This window comes from Piliocolobus tephrosceles, chromosome 21, assembly GCF_002776525.5.
Source record: "Piliocolobus tephrosceles isolate RC106 chromosome 21, ASM277652v3, whole genome shotgun sequence".
Lineage (NCBI taxonomy): Eukaryota > Metazoa > Chordata > Mammalia > Primates > Cercopithecidae > Piliocolobus > Piliocolobus tephrosceles.
In genome coordinates, this window is record NC_045454.1 from 11,324,391 (window position 1) to 11,338,888 (window position 14,498).

At 50.7% G+C, this 14,498-nt stretch overlaps 1 protein-coding gene across 2 annotated transcripts in view; it reads left to right on the top strand.

Moving 5' to 3' along the window:
* PRKD2 (protein kinase D2) overlaps positions 1–14,498 on the top strand; it is a 48,241-nt gene that overhangs the window by 21,035 nt on the left and 12,708 nt on the right. For both annotated transcript variants that reach the window (XM_023182227.1, XM_023182226.1), the window contains exons 11-16: positions 1,617–1,875; positions 3,778–3,830; positions 3,956–4,028; positions 4,965–5,071; positions 5,980–6,141; positions 13,653–13,751. In XM_023182227.1, the coding sequence (XP_023037995.1) occupies positions 1,617–1,875; positions 3,778–3,830; positions 3,956–4,028; positions 4,965–5,071; positions 5,980–6,141; positions 13,653–13,751 (753 nt within the window). The remainder of the gene's footprint in view (positions 1–1,616; positions 1,876–3,777; positions 3,831–3,955; positions 4,029–4,964; positions 5,072–5,979; positions 6,142–13,652; positions 13,752–14,498) is intronic.

A 14,498-nucleotide genomic window follows, 5' to 3' on the forward strand; every position in this document is an offset into this window, starting at 1 on the left:
TCCTTTGTCCTTCCTCCCTTCTTCCTCCTTTGACACGTTTCCCACCCCATGATCCCTGCGCCTTCTGTCCCGCCTGGGTCCCCTCAGCCTCCTTCCTGGTTCTCTGTCTCCATCTCCTTGTATTCCATCTGCCCTCCGCACACAAGCAGATGATGCTCACAAGCCTTCGGTGGCTTCCTAGGGCCCTTGGACAAAGCCCAGGCTCTTCCTTGTGGCCTGCGAAGCCCTGTGTGGCCTCATTTCCTCCATTTATTATCAAACATTTATTTATTTTTGAGACGGAGTCTCGCTCTGTCACCCAGGCTCCAGTGCAGTGGCGCGTTCTTGGCTCGCTGCAACCTCCGCCTCCCGGGTTCAAGTGATTCTCCTGCCTCAGTCTCCTGAGTAGCCAGGATTATAGGCATGCCACCATGCCTGGCTAATTTTTGTGTTTTTAGTAGAGATGGGCTTTCACCATGTTGGTCAGGCTGGTCTCAAACTCCTGACTTCGTGATCCGCCCGCCTCGGCTTCCCAAAGTGTTGTGATTACAGGTGTGAGCCACCGCACCTGGCCCATTTATTTATTTTGAGGCAGGATCTTGCTTGTCTCCCAGGTGCAGTGGCATGATCATGGCTCACTGTAACCTCTGCCTCCCTGGCTCAAATAATTGTCCCACCTCCCCAGTAGCTGGGATTACAGGTGCATACCACCACACCTGGCTAATTTTTCTATTTTTTGTAGAGATGGGGGTCTCATCGTGTTGCCCTGGCTGGTCTCAAACTCCTGGGCTCCAGCGATCTGCCTGCCTTGGCCTCCCAAAGTGCTGGGATTACAGGCTTATGGCACCATGCCTGACTGATTTTTAAATTTTTTGTAGAGCTGGGGTCTCACTATGTGGCCCAGGCTCGTCTTGTACTCCTGGGCCATCTGCCCTCCTCGGCCTCCCAAAGTGCTGGGAGTACAGGCATGAGCCACCACGTCTGGCCGTCAAATGTTTATCCAGCTTTTGCTGTGTCCAGGCACCGCCCATGTGATGGGAATACAGCTTGGCTTTTGAGCACAGCCTTTCCTCAGAGCCTTTGCACATGCTGTTCCCCTACTCTTTGCCAGCTGACTTCTTACGTTTCTGGTCTCTGCTTCAATATCACTTCTGCCAGTAATTAGTATTATTATTATTTTTGAGATGGAGTCTCACTCTGTCACCTAGGCAACAGTGGCACGATCTTGGCTCATTGCAACGTCTGCCTCCCAGGTTCAAGCAATTCTCCTGCCCCAGCCTCCTGATGAGCTGGGATTACAGGCACACACCACCACGCCTGGCTAATTTTTGTATTTTCAGTAGAGACAGGATTTTGCCACGTTGGCCAGGCTGGTCTCGAACTCTTGACCTCAAGTGATCTGCCCGCCTCGGCCTCCCAAAGTGTTAGGATTACAGGCGTGAGCCACCGCCCCTGGCTTCTGCCAGTAATTACAAAAGAACAGTGAGAACAGACTTAGAATTACTGGGAACTTGTCTAACCACTCTGCAAACCAGGCCCATCCCCATCAGCCTGGATCCTGTGTATCGTTCTGGGTAAGCAGTAGAATTCCAGGGTCTGCCTGGTACCCTCACCTGTGCTGGTTCCGCATCCTGCAGGAAATTCCGCTGTCAGAAATCCTCACGGTGGAGTCCGCCCAGAACTTCAGCCTTGTGCCGCCGGGCACCAACCCACACTGCTTTGAGATCGTGACTGCCAATGCCACCTATTTCGTGGGCGAGATGCCTGGTGGGGCTCCGGGTGGGCCAAGTGGGCAGGGGGCTGAGGCCGCCCGGGGCTGGGAGACAGCCATCCGCCAGGCCCTGATGCCCGTCATCCTTCAGGACGCACCCAGCGCCCCAGGCCACGCGCCCCACAGTAAGTCCTCCCACCCCGGTCCTTGAAAGAATAGGTGTAGATGGGTGGGGCAGGATTCTGGGGAATGGAAAGGCCAAAGAGGGCCCTTAGGCATTGGTGGGGTTGAGAACATGGCTTCTGGACTCAGCAGGCCTGGGTTCAGACTCTGTTAATCATGCCTGTTAATCCCAGCACTTTGGGAAGCCAAGGAAGGAGGATCACTTGAGGCCAGGAGTTCAAGACCAGCCTGGGCAACATAACGAGATTCCATCTCTACAAAAAATAAAAACAATTAGCCAGGTGTGGTGGCGCACACCTGTAGTTCCAGGTACTTGGGAGGCTGAGGCAGGAGAATTGCTTGAGCCTGGGAGGTTGAGGGGCTGTAGTGAGTCATGATCACACCACTGCACTCCAGTCTGGGTGACAGAGCAAGACTCTGTCTCCAAAAAAGAAAAAACAAACAAAAAACACAAAAATCCACAACAAATCTCTGTTAAGTTCCTGGCCTGATATATGGGCTTGGGCATGTCACTTCCCCTCCATGAGCCTTGTCCCAGGTGCTGATAAGTCCTCATGCACTTACTGAGTACCTCCTCTACGCGGGACAGTGCTGGGGACCCAGTGATCAGGACAGCCCAAGACCTGCCCTCATGGGGCTCAGAGTCCAGCAGGGCAGAATACCTATCTTCAGAGAGTGACAGTCCAGGGTGGGCAGGGTTGGGACAAGGGAGCCAGGAAGCTGGAGGGGCCCAGAGGGGTACCTGACCCAATCTGGGTGTATAGGAGGGCTTCCTGGAGGAGGTGACATCTGAACTGAGACCTGGAGGCTGAGGCAGGGTGAGATGTGGGAAAGAAAATGGGATCTTATTTTAGGCAGAGGCAAAAAGTGATGAGAGAGTACCAGGTTCCCACCCTCTGGAGCTTATAATCCGGCGTGGGTTACAGACATTGATCATTAACCCATACAAGCAACGAGTCTGATTCAGAACATTTGCGAGAGTGATCCAGCTTGGTCCTAGAACTGACATTTGTGCTGACACTTGAGGATGAGGAGGATTTAGCTAAGTCTAGGATGAAGGAAAGAGTATTCCTGGCAGGGGAAGCAGCATATGGCGAGACCAGAAGGTAGAAGAGAGCTTGCTGTATTTGAGGCCCAGCAAGGAGGCCAGTGTGTCAGGAATAGCATGTGGGGGGTTGAAGTCAGAGGTAGATGAGGGTCTAAGCCATGCCTTTTAGACCATTTAAGGAGCTCAGGCTTCTTCCTGAGGGCACTGGGGAGCCATGGCAGAGTTGTGAGCAGAGGAAGGATAGGGTCAGCCTTGTGCCTCAGTAAGATCCCTGTGGCTTCTCTGTGGGAGGTGAATAGGAGGGGCACGACTGGGGCAAGGAGACCAGGGAAGGGGCTGTGGGGTGAGGACCCAGAGTTGGAGGGCGAGCAGGGGCCTAGACTGGTGGAAGAGAGAGACATTCAAGTGGCAGAAGGATCCGGATTTAGAAATGTCTGGCTCTGGTTGGGTTTGTAGGGAGACAAATTCAAGGGAAGACTCAGGAGTCAGTCTGGGCTTTCCCTCCAAGACTCGGTTTCCTTCTCTGTATATTGGGCTCAGTCTGCCTCCCCCGGTGCTGAGATCCTAGGGTAAAATGCTCAGCAAAATCATCCATAACGTCACTCCTTTAGCCACTCAGTACATCTCATTTACTCCTCCTGGTGGCCCTATGAGGGAGGTCCTTTTATTATTCCCATTTTCTAGATGAGGAAACCGAGGTTCAGAGTGGACAAGTCACCAGCCTGAAGTTGCATGTTGTATCGAACATTGGATTCCAATCTGGGTGGCCTGACTCCCCAAGTCTGCCTTTGCAGGTATAGGTGGAGATAATCCTGAGCCTGGAGTCCCCTCACCTCTCTCTCCCCCCTCTCCCCAGGACAAGCTTCTCTGAGCATCTCTGTGTCCAACAGTCAGATCCAAGAGAATGTGGTGAGACTCCTGCCCACACAAGATGCCCTCCCTTCCCACAAACCCTCCCCAGCTCTCTCATCTCCTTGACTCCCCCTCCCCCATTTCCATTTGCACCCCTGACCTGCCCTGTCTTCACCCTGCAGGACATCGCCACTGTCTATCAGATCTTCCCTGATGAAGTGCTGGGCTCAGGGCAGTTTGGAGTGGTCTATGGAGGTGAGGACACTTTAGAGCTAACCCAGAGGGGGCCTGGGGCTGGGGGAAGCAGCTGTAGCTCCAACCCTTCCTTTCTGATTGGTCACATGCTCACCTCCTATGTTGATTGGCTTAGAAAGTTAGATCCTGGGTGGACTGGTTGTAGGTTCTCCTTTTCTCATTGGGAAAAATAAATGGACTTTCCTCCTGTTGTTAATAGGAAGCGTAGATTTGGCACTCTGGTCACAGAGGTAGATTTTGATTGGATAGGGAAAGTAGATTCTGCATTCTGATTAGCCACAGAGCTAGAACTTAGATTCTGATTGGATAGCAGGATAGATTCTGCATTCTTATTGGCCACAGAACTAGATCCTAGATTCTGATTGGATAGGAGGATAGATTCTGCACTCTGGCCACAGAGCTAGAGCCTAGATTCTGATTGACTAGGAGGGCAGATTCTGCATTCTGATTGGCCACAGGCTAAATCCTGGATTCTGATTGAATTCAAGGGGTGGTCAATTTTACACTTTGATTTGTCACAGAGCTAGATCCTACAGCTGGATAGGACAGGGAGGGTAAATTCTACACTCTTGGAAGTGTAGAATTTGGGTGGAGATAATCCTGAACCTGGAGTCCCCTCACTTTTGTCTCTCCCCTGTCCCCAGGACTCTTATGGGCCACACAAAACTAGATGCTAGATCCTGACTGGTTATAAATTCAGTTTCCCGTGTTATACATTCTCTTCTTTGGAGCTTTGTTTTTCGCTTTCCTTCTTTCTACCTTTACTCCCAAAGTGCACCTCTGCTGGCCTTTTCACATATCTCCCGGGGCCTCCAACTCTGCCCAACTCTGACTGTCTCTATGATGGGGGGGTAGAGGTCGGCAGAGGTGGAGATACTCCTGCCAAACTGGGTGGTCTTGCTCTCTCAACCCCCATCTGTCTGACTCCCTGCCCAGGAAAGCACCGGAAGACAGGCCGGGACGTGGCAGTTAAGGTCATTGACAAACTGCGCTTCCCCACCAAGCAGGAGAGCCAGCTCCGGAACGAAGTGGCCATTCTGCAGGTAAGCACCAGGCCGCCTTCCCTTTCTGCTGCTTCCATTCATGGGCTAGCTGACCCAGTGTGTAGGGGTGGTCAGGGAAGGCTTCCTGGAGGAAGGCATATGCATGTTGAGACTGAAGAAGAGGAGAAGGTGTTCTTAGCAGAGGGACCAGCCTGTACAAAGGTCTGGTGAGAGGGAGCATGAGGTTTTCTAGAAAGGAGGTACTGGAAGATGAGGCCAGGGAGGAGGGTGAAGTCAGACCCTTTGGACTTTCTCCTGAGGGTACTGGGGAGCCACAGAAGGCTTTTGAGCAAGGGAGGGGCAGGATCAGGTGTGTACTTTAGGAAAATCCCTTGGGCTGCCATCTGGAGGGTGGGTGGAAAGGGAAGTGACCGTAGCCAGGAGGCTGAGTGGGGATCTGGGTGGGAGAGAGGGGTTAGGCCAGGATAGGACTGGGGAATGTGAGAGGGGGTATGGATTTAAAAGATACAGACATGCAGAGCTCTCCCCATTTCTCCAAGCTTCCGCTCTTCCCTCTTGCAACACTGGGCCTCCACTAGAATTTCAGGATGTAAAGATCCTTCTGGGCCGGGCATGGTGGCTCATGCCTGTTAATCCCAGCACTTTGGGAGGCCGAGGTGGGAGGATCATTTGAGGCCAGAAGTTTGACACCAGCCTGGCCAACATGGTGAAACCCCATCTCTATATTTAAATAGAAAGAAAGCAATGATCCTTCTGGGCACCTGGCAGGTGGGGTGGAGGTGGGCCTATTCTGTCTTGGCCTGTGGGAAGCCGCCTTCCCTCCCCAAGTGCCAACACCCCAGGGACATCCTTCTCCTTGTTTGTCCTCCTGCTCCCGTACCTGACCCTTTGGGGTCTGAGTTAGTGGGCGACCAGGGCGGGCCCTGACCCCACTCCCCACCCTGCAGAGCCTGCGGCACCCTGGGATCGTGAACCTGGAGTGCATGTTCGAGACGCCTGAGAAAGTGTTTGTGGTGATGGAGAAGCTGCATGGGGACATGTTGGAGATGATCCTGTCCAGTGAGAAGGGCCGGCTGCCTGAGCGCCTCACCAAGTTCCTCATCACCCAGGTGCGCCCGTCCTGCCCGCTACCACCCACCCCTCCCCATCAGATGTCAGCTTGGAGAGGCCCTGTATGCCTAGGGGGTCAGGAAGACACTGGCGGGAGTCACAACAGCAGATAATAGAAACCATAATCAGGCCGAGGGCGGTGGCTCACACCTCCCAGCACTTTGGGAGGCCGAGGTGGGCAGCTCACGAGGTCAGGAAATCGAAACCATCCTGGATAACACGGTGAAACCCCATATCTACTAAAAATACAAAAAATTAGCCGGGCGTGGTGGCGGGCGCCTGTAGTCCCAGCTACTCGGGAGGCTTAGGCAGGAGAATGGCGTGAACCCGGGAGGCGGAGCTTGTAGTGATCTGAGATCGTGCCACTGCACTCCAGCCTGGGTGACAGAGCGAGACTCTCTTTCAAGAAAATAAATAAATTAAATAAAAACCATAATCGTACAGGAGTAATAATAACCATAATATAAAAAGTAAGCCAGGCACAGTAGCACGTGCCTGTGGTCCCAGCTACTCAGGAGGCTGTGGCAGGAGAATCACTTGATCCCAGGAGTTCTGCACTGATCAGTTGTTCTCATTAAGTTCAGCATCCATGCGGTGACCTCCCAGGAGCGGGGGACCACCAGGTTGCAAAGCAGCCCAGGTTGGAAGCAGAGCAGGTCAAAGCTCTTGTGCTGAGCAGTAGTGGGATCACATCTGTGAAGAGGCATTGCACTCCAGACTGGGCAACACAGCGAGACCTGCCTCTAAAAAGAAAGAAAAAAGAAAGATAATAGAGTGACAATAACAATTAAAAATAATAAAGAGTAGTCCGGGCGCGGTGGCTCACGCCTATAATCCCAGCACTTTGGGAGGCTGAGGCAGGCGGATCACCTGAGGTCAGGAGTTTGAGATCAGCCTGGCCAACATGGTGAAACCCCATTTCTACTAAAAATACAAAAATTGGCTGGGCGTGGTGGCAGGCACCTGTAATCCTAGCTACTTGGGAGGCTGAGGCAGGAGAATCGCTTGAACCCGGGAGGCGGAGGTTGCAATGAGCCAAGATCGTGCCACTGCACTGCAACCTGGGGGACAAGAGTGAGACTTCGTCTCAATAATAATAATAATAAAGAGTAATAATAATAGAAAAATAATAGACTAGTGGTAATGATAGCTACTTTTACTATAAAAAAAAATAAATGATCAGTCAGGCTCCCTGGACCTGATTTGACTCATCTGAAAAAAAGGGGAGTCAGGCACAGTGGGGTACACCTCTAATCTCAGCTACTCAGGAGGCTAAGGCCAGAGGACTGGTTGAGCTCAGGAGTTTGAGACAGCCTGGGCAACAGCAAGAGTCCATCTCAAAAACAGGCTGGCTCATGCCCGTAATCCCAGCACTTTGGGAGGCCAAGGCAAGAGGATCACTTGAAGCCAGGAGTTGGAGACCAGCCTAGGCAACATAGTGAGATCCCATCTCTACCAAAAGAAAAAAAAAAAAGAAAACCTAGCTGGATGTGGTGCCTGGTAGCACAAGTCTATAGTCCTAGCTGCTTGGGAGGAGGAAGTGGAGGGGATCTCTTGAACCTAGGTGGTCAAGGCTGCAGTGAGCTATGACCGTGCCACTGCACTCCAGCCTGGGTGACAGGGCGAGACCCTGTCTCAAAACCAAACAATAGAAAAAAGCGTCAAGGAGCCCTTTTTCTCTCATTCATTCATTCAGTTGGTCAACAAATGCTCCCTAGTCCGTCCTCTGTGCTTGGTGCCTTGCTGGGCAGTGCTGAGGACACAGGGATGACCAATACAGCCCCAGTCTTAGACAGTGATCGCTCAGGTGAGCAGGGCTAGGACAAGGGAGGCTGATAATGGTGATGATAAATAATGTGGTCACTGACATTTATTGAGCACTTACTATGTGCCAGGCACTCTTCAAACTCATTTAATCTTCATAGTAACCTATGTAGTAGGTGCTATTATTATCACTCCCCTTTTATGGTTGAAGAAACTGAGGGTCAGAGACATCAAATAACTTGTCCAGAGTCACATCGCTGGTGGGATTTGAACCTAGGATCTTTGCTTTTAACTAGTGATGTCAAACTCATTTGTGTTACATTCAGACAGATTTTCCTTGTGTGCCTGTGCTTTTTGTTTGTTTTTTTTGAGAGAGGGTCTCGCTCCGTCACCCGAGCTTGCAGCAGCCTCGACCTCCCAGGTTCAGGAGATTCTCCTGCCTCAGCCTGCTGAGTAGCTGAGACTAGAGAGATCAGCCATCACGCCCAGGTAATTTTTATAAAGACAGGGTCTCGCTATGTTGCCCAGGCTGGTCTTCAACTCCTGGGCTCAAGTGATCCTCCCAACTCGGCCTCAGCCTTGCAAAGTGCTGGGATTACAGGTGTGAGCCACTGTGCGCAGCCTCTGTTCTGATTTCCTTTTTTGGGAGGGCACATTAGATTCTTATCACTTACGTTGTTCAATGGTTTTATCCCAGTATTTGTTTGCCTCTTTATTTTATATTTAGCTTGTATTTACCATAGGATTTTATTCTTTTTTTTTTTTTTTTTTTTGAGACAGGGTCTCATTCTGTCATCCAGGCTGGAGTGCAGTGGTGTGATCATAGCTCACTGCAGCCTCAAACTGCTGGGCTGGAGCAATTCTCTTATTTCAGTCTCCTGAGTTAGCTGGAACCCCAGGCATGAGCCACCATGTCCAGCTGATTTTTTTCTTTTTTTAATGTTTTCATAGAGACAAGGTCTTGCCGTGTTGCCCAGGCTGGTCTTGAATTCCTGGGCTCAAGTGATCCTCCCATCTCAGTCTCCTGAGTTAGCTGGAACCACAGGCATGAGCCATCATACCTGGCAATTTTTTTTTTAATGTTTTTGTAGAGACAGGGTCTTGCCATGTTGCCCAGGCTGGTCTCGAACTCCTGGGCTTAAGTGGTCCTCTTGCCACGGCCTCCCAAAGTGTCGGGTTACAGGCATGAGCCACTGCATCCAGCCTGCCATAGAGTTGAACTTTTATGATGTTAAATATCCCCTTTTGTGGTTTCTGTGTTTCACATCCTTCCTAGAAAGGATGTTGGCGCCTTGCCTTCTTCTGAGACATCTCTGTGGGTCTCAGAGTCACCTTGCTGTTTCCTTTACCCCGGCCCAGCACCCTTACTTATCCTCTCAGGCAGTGTGCCTGTTTGTCAGGCTGGCTTATGGGGTAGGGACAGAATCCCCCTGATGTACCCTCATCCAGACCTTATTATTTATTTATTTTTAAGACAGAGTCTTGCTTTGTTGCCCAGGCTGAAGGGCAGTGGCACGATCTCGGCTCACTGCACCCTCCGCCTCCTGGGTTCAGGCGATTCTCCTACCTCAGCCTCCCGAGTAGCTGGGATTATAGGTGTGTGCCACCATACCTGGCTAATTTTTTGTAATTTTAGTAGAGATGGAGTTTCATCACATTGCCCAGGCCAGTCTCAAACTCCTGACCTCAAGTGATCTGCCCGCCTCAGCCTCCTAAAGTGCTGGGATCACAGGTGTGAGCCTCCGCGCCTGGCCACATCCAGACTTCAGGTGTGGAGAGGAATCGTGGTTCTCACAGGTGGCTGCTTTCAGCAGCTGAGGGGGTTTCTCTTTCTGGCCTTCATCTCTTCCTCTCTTTTTGCCTGCTTGCTCTTCTTTCTCTCTCTCTCTGCAGATTTCTGCTTTCTGGGCTCTTGCCTGCCCTACACCCAAGCCCTGTGCTAAACCCTTTACCTCATGAGCTTATTTAGGCCTCACCACCATCGTATGAGGTAGGTATTACCTCATACGAGGGGTCATAACCCCCATTGTATAGATGAGGAAACTGAGGCTCAGGGAGATAGCTGTCTCCCTCGAGGTCACAGCCGAGTAGCTTTCCAGCCAAGATTTGAGTCTGGATCTATCTAGCTTCCAGTCTGGATCTATCTAGCTTCCAACCTGCCCTCTTTTTTTTTTTTTTTTTTTTTGAGACGAAGTCTCACTCTGTCACCCAGGCTGGAGTGCAATAGCACGGTCCCAGCTCACTGCAATCTCCGCCTCCCAGGTTCAAACGATTCTCCTGCCTCAGCCACCTGAGTAACTGGGACTACAGGCGCGTGCCAGCACACCCAGCTAATTTTTGTATTTTTAGTAGAGATGGGGTTTCACTGTGTTGGCCAGGCTAGTCTTGAACTCCTGACCTTGTGGTCCACCCACCTCAGCCTCCCAAAGTGCTGGGATTACAGGCATGAGCCACCATGCCCGGCCTAACCTGCCCTCTTTGTTCACATGAACTGGGAGAAAATCAACTGACAAAATCTGGAAATGGGCCGGGCGAGGTGGCTCACACCTGTCATCCTAGAACTTTGGGAGGCCAAGGTGGGTGGATCACCTGAGGTCAGGAGTTTGAAACCAGCCTGGCCAACATGGTGAAATCCCATCTTTACTAATAATACAAAAATTAGCCAGGTGTGGTGGTGCCCACCTGTAATCCCAGCTACTCAGGAGGCTGAGTCACAAGAATCGCTTGAACCTGGGAGGTAGAATTTGCAGTGAGCTGAGGTCATGCCATTGCACTCCAGCCTGGGCAACAGAGTGAGACTCTGTCTCAAAAAAACAATCTGGAGATGACATACAACACATGCATCTTTCCAGCTTGGTCTCCCAGTCTGTAGAATGAGGAGTTTGGCCGGGCAGGGTGGATCATGCCTGTAATCTCAAGGTTTGGGTAGCTGAAGTGGGAGTATAATTTGAGGCCAGGAGTTTAAGACCAGCCTGGGCAACGTAGCAAGATGCCATCTTTACAAAAATTTTTTTTTAAAAAAGAAAATCAGAATAAACACAAGTATTTAAATTCTGAGACATAGATAATAATTGCAGTAGTACAACACTGTGCTTCTGGTGTACTTGGCATTTTGTTTGAGAGAATCAAGAAATATTCTCACAGATAAATGGTTACAAATGGTAATGGTTTTTTTTTTTTTCTTCCAATCAGCTCACCTTGTCATCATAGGAACAGATACAGCAGGAGAAGCTTTATTTAAGAGACACACACAAATATATTTACCAACAGGCCATCACAAAAATAGTAACTAATAACAACAGTAACAGCTAACATACAGTGGTTAGCTATCCTAAGCGCTTTACATGCATCTTTAGATATGCTTTAAACCTTATAGCAACCTGTGAGGTCGGTACTCTTTTTTTTTTTTTTGAGACGGGGTCTCGCTCTGTTGCCCAGGCTGGAGTGCCGGGGTGCGATGTTGACTCACTGCAACCTCCGCCTCCGGGTTCAAGCAATTATCCCGCCTCAGCCTCCCAGGTAGCTGAGATTACAGGCTCGCGCCACCATGCCGGGCTTATTTTTGTATTTTTAGTAGAGATGGGGTTTCACCACGTCGGCCAGGCTAGTGGGTGAGTACTATTATCACCCCCATTTTACGGATGAGGAAACTGAGAGCCAGAGAGGTGAAGAGACTTGCCCAAGGCCGTAAGTTCGTAAGCATTGAGCCAGGTTCTCTACCTGGGCAGGGCAGATTGGCTCCAGAATCTCTCTGCCTCTTTTTTTTTTGGAGACAGATTCTCGCTCTGTCGCCCAGGCTGGAGTGCAAAGGCGTGATCTTGCCTCACTGCAAACTCCACCTCCCAGATTCAAGTGATTCTCCTGCCTCAACCTCCCGAGTAGCTGGGACTAGAGGCACCCATCACCACGCCCAACTAATTTTTGTATTTTTAATAGAGACAGGGTTTCGCCATGTTGGCCAGGATGGTGGCTAACGCCTGACCCCAGGTGATCCTCCTGCCTCAGCCTTCCAAAGTGCTGGGATTACAGGCTTGAGTCACCACACCCAAAGTTTTTTGTAAGGATGAAAAATATTTTTTTAAAAAATGGAATCAGGCTAGGTGCGGTGGCTCACGCCTGTAATACCAGCACTTCGGGAGGCCAAGGTGGGTGGATCACGAGGTCAGGAGTTCCAGACCAGCCTGACCAATAGAGAGAGCAACTGTCTTTAGTAAAAATACAAAAATTAGCTGGGCATGGTGGTGTGCGCCTGTAATCCCAGCTGGTCAGGAGGCTGAGGCAGGAGAATTGCTTGAACCCAAGAGGCCTTCTCAAAAAAAAAAAAAGTTGGGGGGGGAATCAAAGCCTGACATGGTGGCACATGCCTATAGTCCCAGCTATTTGGGAGACTGAGGTTGGATGATCACTTAACCCAATTAGTTTGAGGCTGTAGCGAATGATACTGCACTTCAGCCTGGTGATGGAGGGAGACTCCATCTCTTAAAAAAAAAAAAAAAGGGTGAGGTGGGGTGGCTCACGCCTGTTATCCCAGCACTTTGGGAGGCTGAGGTGGGTGGTTCACTTGAGTGCAGGAGTTTGAGACCAGCCTGGGCAACATGGTGAGACACTGTCTCTACAAATACAAAAATTAGTCAGGTGCGATGGTGTGTGCCTGTAATCCCAGTTACTAGGGAGGCTGAGGTGGGAGGATGGATGGAGCCTGAGAGGTCGAAGGTGCAGTGAGCTGTGATCTCACCTCTGCGCTCCAGCCTGAGTGACAGAGCAAGACTCTATCTCAAAAAAAAAAAAAGAATCACATAGTTGGATCTTGAAAATGCCTGCTCTATTAGTAGCATTCAGGAGTTTACCATATGCTAGAAGATCTCAGGATCTTCACAGCCCCTCTCATCTAGCCCAGCCTTTCTAGTTTACATTTAACTCTTATCTCTCAGGTGTAAATGGTTCTATGATTCTGAGATTCTTTGGTGCTCCAGTGCCTCCTGTTTCCCTGGCAGGGGTGTCTGCAGGGGTGTGTAGGAAGGCATGGATGGGGACAGACATAGTGACTCACTCATGCCTGTAATTCCAGCATTTTGGGAGGCTGAGATGGGTGGATTACTTGAGGCCAGGAGTTGGAGACCAACCTGATCAACATGATGAAACCCTGTCTCTACTAAAAATACAAAAAAAGCTATCAGGGCAGGTCTGGGTGCAGTGACTCACTTTGGGAGGCCAAGCACTTTGGGAGGCCGAGGTGGGTGAATCACGAGGTCAAGAGTTCAATACCAGCCTGGCCAACATGGTGAAACCCGTCTCTACTAAACATAGAAAAAATTAGCTGGGCATAGTGGCCAGCATCTGTAATCCCAGCTACTCGGGAGACTGAGGCAGGAGAATCTCTTGAGCCCTGGAGGCGGAGGTTGCAGTGAGCTGAGATCACGCCACTGCACTCCAGCCCAGGTGACAGAGTGAGACTCTGCCTCAAAAAGAAAAAAATAAAATTAGCCAGGCATGGTGGCACACACCTGTAGTCCCAGCTACTTGGGAAGCTGAGGCAGGAGAATCACTTGAACCCACGAGGTGGGGTTGCAGTGAGCTGAGATCATGCCACTGCACTCCAGCCTGGGTTACAGAGCAAGACTCTGTCTCAAAAAAAAAAAAAAAAAAAAAGTGGTATGGACGGGTTTGGAGGGCTGGCAGCTGCTGAGGGTGAGATTTGGCTGAGTACCTGTCTACCTTTCTTACTGGCCCCATCTGCTCCCCTCAGATCCTAGTGGCTTTGAGACACCTTCACTTCAAGAACATTGTCCACTGTGACTTGAAACCAGAAAACGTGTTGCTGGCATCAGCGGACCCATTTCCTCAGGTCAGTTATGTCCCCTCCTGATCTGGGGAAATCCAGGCAACGCTGATGGCCGGGGTGGGGATGGGGAAGGGGATTATACTAATCAAGATGTGGGAGCCAGGCACAGTGGCTCTTGCCTGTAATCAGCATTTTGGGAGGCTGAGGCAGGAGGATCACTTGAGCCCAAGAGTTTGAGACCAGCCTGGGCAACAAAGCGAGACCTCATCTGTACAAAAAAATGAAAAAAATTAGCCGGGAATGGTGGCATGCACCTTAGGAGGCTGAGATAGGAGGATTGCCTGAGCCCAGGAGTTGGGTGGCTACAGTGAGCTATGATCATGCCACTGCACTCCAGCCTGAGTGACAGAGTGAGACTCTTATCTCTTTTTTTTTTTTTTTTTTTTTTTTTGAGACGGAGTCTGGCTCTGTCTCCCAGGGTGGAGTGCAGTGGCCGGATCTCAGCTCACTGCAAGCTCCGCCTCCCGGGTTTACGCCATTCTCCTGCCTCAGCCTCTGGAGTAGCTGGGACTACAGGCGCCCGCCACCTCGCCCAGCTAGTTTTTTGTATTTTTAGTAGAGACAGGGTTTCACCGTGTTAGCCAGGATGGTCTCGATCTCCTGACCTCGTAATCCGCCCGTCTCGGCCTCCCAAAGTGCTGGGATTACAGGCTTGAGCCACCGCGCCCGGCGAGACTCTATCTCTTAAAGAAAAAAAAAAAAAGACCGGGTGCGGTGGCTCACGCCTGTAATCCCAGCACTTTGGGAGGC